Raw genomic sequence first — 5,133 nt, 5'->3', positions numbered from 1 at the left:
TGGCCTCCCAAAGTACTGGGATTGCAGACATGAGCCACTGTGCCTGGCCTGTCTTTACCTTTTTACTCTTCAGTCTTTTTCTATTGGAAATATTTTAATGCCTTCTCTGGCTCACATCCTATCTCCATGAGATGGAGCTGCTCTAGAATACTGATTACTGGCTTTTTGGGAAGAAAAGGGGCTTTTCTTTTATTTTGAGATGGAGTCTTGCTCTGTCACCCAGGCTGGAGTGCAGTGGCGCGATCTCAGCTCACTGCAATCTCTGCCTCCGGGGTCCAAGCGATTCTCCCACCTCAGCCTCCCAAGTAGCTGGGATTACAGGCATGTGCTACCATGCCCAACTAAGTTTTGTATTTTTAGTAGAGACAGGGTTTCACCATGTTGGTCAGGCTGTTCTTGAACTCCTGACCTTAAGAGACCTGCCCGCCTTGGCCTCCCAAAGTGCTGGGTTTCCAGGTGTGAGCCACCACAGCCAGCCCAAAGGGGGCTTTTCTGAACTCACACTCTCCTTCACCCTAGAGTTGGTGGGTGGCTCACTCCAAGTCCTTCTGTGTCCCTGCTCTGAGGATCCCAGCTCCAAGGCTGGGGAGGGAGGCCTGCATGATCCTAGTATGCTTTTCAGGTTCACTGTCTGCAGATTCTATTTTACAGACCAGACTGACTGTGAATAAACCTCACCACACAGTGACATGGATCACACATTTACTAAAGACAAAACCACAGAAAATACTGGTATGGATTTAGGTTAACGGAATGATTAGGTGATCGTCAAATGGGGGTACAAGAATACGATGAAGAGTTAACCATCTGGGTCACCTTCAGAGTGACCTCTGAAGCACGGGGCATTTTAACCCAGACCCCTGATGTATCCCTCTCTGCAGGGAAACATCTGTGAGACCAACCCTGTAGGTCACACCCTTCAAGCCACTTCTGCCCGGTTCTCCAAAGATCTCACTACATCTCAGCCGGGTGGGACACACCAACGCAGCACATTCTGCAGACACACTCACTCAGAATGGCGCTCAACTAACTCCAGAAGACCTTTCCAAGTCATTTCTGGGGACCCACATAGAGTCATCAACTTTTCATTCCATCCAGTATAGGTGATAAAAAAATTATCATCCTTTAGGATATTTTTATACTAAAAGAAGTAGGTAAGACCTAACTCATACAAATAGAATTCCGTCTGTTGCTGCGCCACCCAAAACCAGCCAGATGGATCTTAACCAAATCCACAGGGAATGTCTGGAATAGTCCTCAATAAAATGAAAGCTAGGTGGAGTACACAGAACTCCCATTAGGAGAATGGGGGGCTGAGGAAGCCATTCTCCAGATCTGTTCAAACAGGTACAGTGAGAGATTTCTAAGGCTGCCCATCAGGAGACAGAGGACTCAAGGAAAAAGGCCACGCAGAACCAGGAAAGGCTGGGTGTGGTGGCTCACACCTGTAATCCCAGCACTTTGGGAGGCCGAGGTGGACGGATAACTTGAAGTCAGGAGTTTGAGACCAGACTGGCCAACACGGTGAGACTCCGTCTCTACTAAAAATACAAAAACTAGCCAGGTGTAGTGGCGTGTGCCTGCAGTCCCAGCTATTTGGGAGGCTAAGGTGGGAGAATCACTTGAACTCAGGAGGTGTAAACTGTGGTGAGCTGAGATAGTCCATTGCACTCCAGCCTGGGTGACAGAGTGTGATCTTGTCTTAAAAAAAAAAAAAAAAAGGGTCAGGTAAGCAGAAAGATGACAATAATTATTGTCCCGAAAACAAGAGGATGGACAATGCTATGGTTTGAATATTTGTCCTGGCCAAAAGTCATGCTGATTCTCTCACTCCAGTCTCCCAAGTAGCTGGGACTACTGACGTACTCTAGTACTCCCCACTCCCACTGAAATTTAACCCCCAGTGTGCCAGTACTGAGAGATGGGGCTTTTAAGAGGTGACTGGGTCATGAGGGCCCTCCCCTCAGGAACTGATTAACCCATTCATGGATTAGTGGGTTAATGGATTAATGAGTTATCATGGGAGTAGAAGTGGTAGTCTTATTTTTTATTACTATTGTTTTTTCAGAGACGTGGACTTGCTCTGTCACCCAGGCTGGAATGCCATAGTGCAATCACAGCTCATTGCATCCTCGACCTCCCACACTCAATCAGTCCTCCCCCTCAGCCTCCCATGTAGCTGGAACCACAGGTGCTCACCACCATACCTGGCTATTATTTTTTGTAGTGACAAAGTCTCACCATGTGGCCTACACTGTTCTTTGAATGTTATCTATCTTTTTTTTTTGAGACGGAGTCTTGCTCTGTCACCAGGCTGGAGTGCAATGGCGCGATCTCGGCTCACTGCAATCTCTGCCTCCTGGATTCAAGCAATTCTCCTGCCTCAGCCTCCCAAGTAGCTAGGATTACAGGCGCGTGCTACCACGCCCAGCTAATTTTTGTATTTTTAGTAGAGACGGGGTTTCACCATGTTGGCCAGGATGGTCTCTATCTCTTGACCTCGTGATCTACCCACCTCAGCCTCCCAAAGTGTTGGGATTACAGGCATGAGCCACCACGCCCGGCTATCTTCTTTTTTGTTTATGAGACCGAGTTTCGCTCTTGTTGCCCAGGCTGGAATGCAATAGCGCAATCACAGTTCACCACAACCTCTACCTCCCGGGTTCAAGCGATTCTCCTGCCCCAGTTTCCCGAGTAGCTGGGATTACAGGCATGCACCACCACTCCTGGCTAATTTTGTATTTTTAGTAGAGACCGGGTTCCTCCATGTTGGTCAGGCTGGTCTCGAATCCCTGACCTCAGGTGACCCACCTGCCTCAGCCTCCCAAAGTGCTGGGATTACAGGAGTGAGCCACTGTGCCCGGCCTCTATCTATCTTTTTGAGAGGTTCTCAGTCTGTCACCTAGACTGGAGTGCAGTGGTGTGATCCTGGCTCACTGCAACCTCCACCTCCTGGGCTCAAGCGATCCTCCCACCTCAGCCTCCTGAGCAGCTGGGAATACAGGCACAGGCCCAGCTAATTTTTGTATCTTTTGGTAGAGACAGGGTTTCGCCATGTTTCCCAGGCTGGTCTCAAACTCCTGGGCTCAAACAATCCTGCTCACCTCATCTCCCAAAGTGCTAGGATTACAGGCGTGAACCACTGCACCCAGCCCACAAATTATTTTTGAGTGTCTATTTCTATCAGGCCCCTACTGTGCACAAGTCAACCCTGGCCCTTCCCCCTTGGTGAAGGACGTCTCCTCCTCTCCAAGAGTCCCTGTCTCCAGCTGCTTTTTCTGGCCAATTCCTCTCTGGTCCCTGAGCCCTTCCTCCGTGGGTCTCCCTCCTTAGTGTCCACAGGGCTCATTAAGGCTGGGTGGGGCTTGAGCCTGCCCTGCCAATCCCATCCTCTTTGAGTGCAGGCTTCCTGCCTGCCCTCCTGGACCTGGGATTCATTGTCCGCCACACCAGCCTGGGGGCTCCCAGGATGCTGGCCCCCTGGACAGTGGGTCCTGGCTGCAGGGGAGTGACTTACTCCGGGACATGTGGACTGTGGCAAGGCGGCGGTACAGTGCCTTCTGCCGGGGGTCTGGGTGGAAGCCACTCTTGGTGAAGTAAACGTGGATGTAGATGGAGCCGTTCTGCTGGACGCTCTGCAAAAGCGGGAAGGTCAGGTGGGCAGGCTGGGCAACTGGGGTGAAGGAAACGTTAAAGCCCTGCCTGGCACCCGTCCCCAGCAGTTTCCTCCCCGTCAATTCTCTGGCCATTTACTGAGTACTCAGGGTGAGGCATGTAGTTGGGTGGCAGTAAATGGGGGGAAATGCTGGAGTCAGACTCAGACACCCACTCTACCCGCCATGGCCGTGTGAGCTCAGCTTCTCTCTAAGCCTCAGGGCCCCACCTAGAGGATGCGACGTCCCCACAGCACTGACCTGAGGGTACTACTGCAGGGACTACCTGGAGCACTGGCACACAGCTCAGTCAACAAGCTCTCGTTAAGCTCACTCAACAGGAAGAAGCAGCTGACCGACATGGAGCTCCTACTACGGGCCAGACCTTGCCCTGGGCACTTCAGACAATAGCTCCCTAATCTAATGAGTTAACACACATGTAACATGTCAACCATATGTAATGGGTCATGTTACCACCCCATTTTGTAGATGAGGCAAACGGGGCTCATGCCCAGGGGTCATACAGTGTGTGGCAAGTATGCAGATGGAAACCCAGTCTGTGGGCTCCTGGGTGCTACTCCCTGCTACCTCCAGCTGGCCCCTCTCTGCCCAAGTCTTCCTCATTATCTCATCAAGTCTCCTTGCCTCCCAGGGAAGGGGGACTATTCTCACTTGATACAGATGAGGAAACTGAGGCTTCGAGAAGGGAGGCAAGTTGTCCAGGGGCACTGAGTGGAGACAAAGGCGAGCACTGAACCTCTCTGATCTTTGAGCAGAGCTCGGATTCACTTGGTCCCATTATGTTCTCCTCGCTCTCCTGTCTTTTTTAGAGATGGGGTCTTGCTGTGTTGCCCAGGCTGGAGTGCACTGGCTATTTGCAGTTGTGATCGTGGCACACTACAGTGCTACACTCCTGGGCTCTAGCCGTTCTGCCACCTCAGCCTCCTGAGTAGCTGTGCTTACAGGCACGTGCCACTGTGCCCAGCATTCCCGCCTTTTAAGTCCACTCAGACCCCACCTTGAAGCTTCAACTTACATCCAAGCCCTTGGAAGCAGATCCCCCTGCTGGGCCTGCCAGGCCCTGGTCCTTCCTTGGATCTTGGGGCAAGGCCTGGGGGCTGGGCTTGAGGTCTCTATGGGAGCCACCTCTCAGTGCAGGTCAGAAAGTCCAGCTGGGTGGGGTGGTTCATGCCTGTAATCCCAGCACTTTGGGAGGCTGAGGTGAGAGGATCACTTGAGCTCAGGAGTTTGAGACCAGCCTGGGCAACATGTTGAGACCCCATCTCTACGAAAAACACAAAAAATTAGCTGGGCATGGTGGTGCATGCCTGTTGTCCCAGCTACTTGGGAGGCTGAGGTGAAAGGATGGCTTGAGCCCATGAGGTTGAGGCTGCAGTGAGCTATAACTGTGCCACTGCACTCTAGCCTAGGCAACAGAGCAAGACCCCATCTCAAAAAGAAAAGAATGATGGCTGGGCAT

The 5,133-nt window shown here is 51.6% G+C and overlaps 1 protein-coding gene across 3 annotated transcripts in view; it reads right to left on the bottom strand.

Annotated features, from left to right (window-relative positions):
* Positions 1-5,133, bottom strand: part of CLPTM1 (cleft lip and palate associated transmembrane protein 1) — a 39,615-nt gene that overhangs the window by 14,214 nt on the left and 20,268 nt on the right. For all 3 annotated transcript variants that reach the window (XM_011975076.1, XM_011975075.1, XM_011975074.1), the window contains exon 5: positions 3,518-3,635. In XM_011975076.1, the coding sequence (XP_011830466.1) occupies positions 3,518-3,635 (118 nt within the window). The remainder of the gene's footprint in view (positions 1-3,517; positions 3,636-5,133) is intronic.

The sequence above is a fragment of the Mandrillus leucophaeus genome, unplaced genomic scaffold (genome assembly GCF_000951045.1).
Source record: "Mandrillus leucophaeus isolate KB7577 unplaced genomic scaffold, Mleu.le_1.0 Scaffold151, whole genome shotgun sequence".
Classification (NCBI taxonomy): Eukaryota; Metazoa; Chordata; class Mammalia; order Primates; family Cercopithecidae; genus Mandrillus; species Mandrillus leucophaeus.
This window is presented reverse-complemented; position numbering and strand designations above follow the sequence as displayed.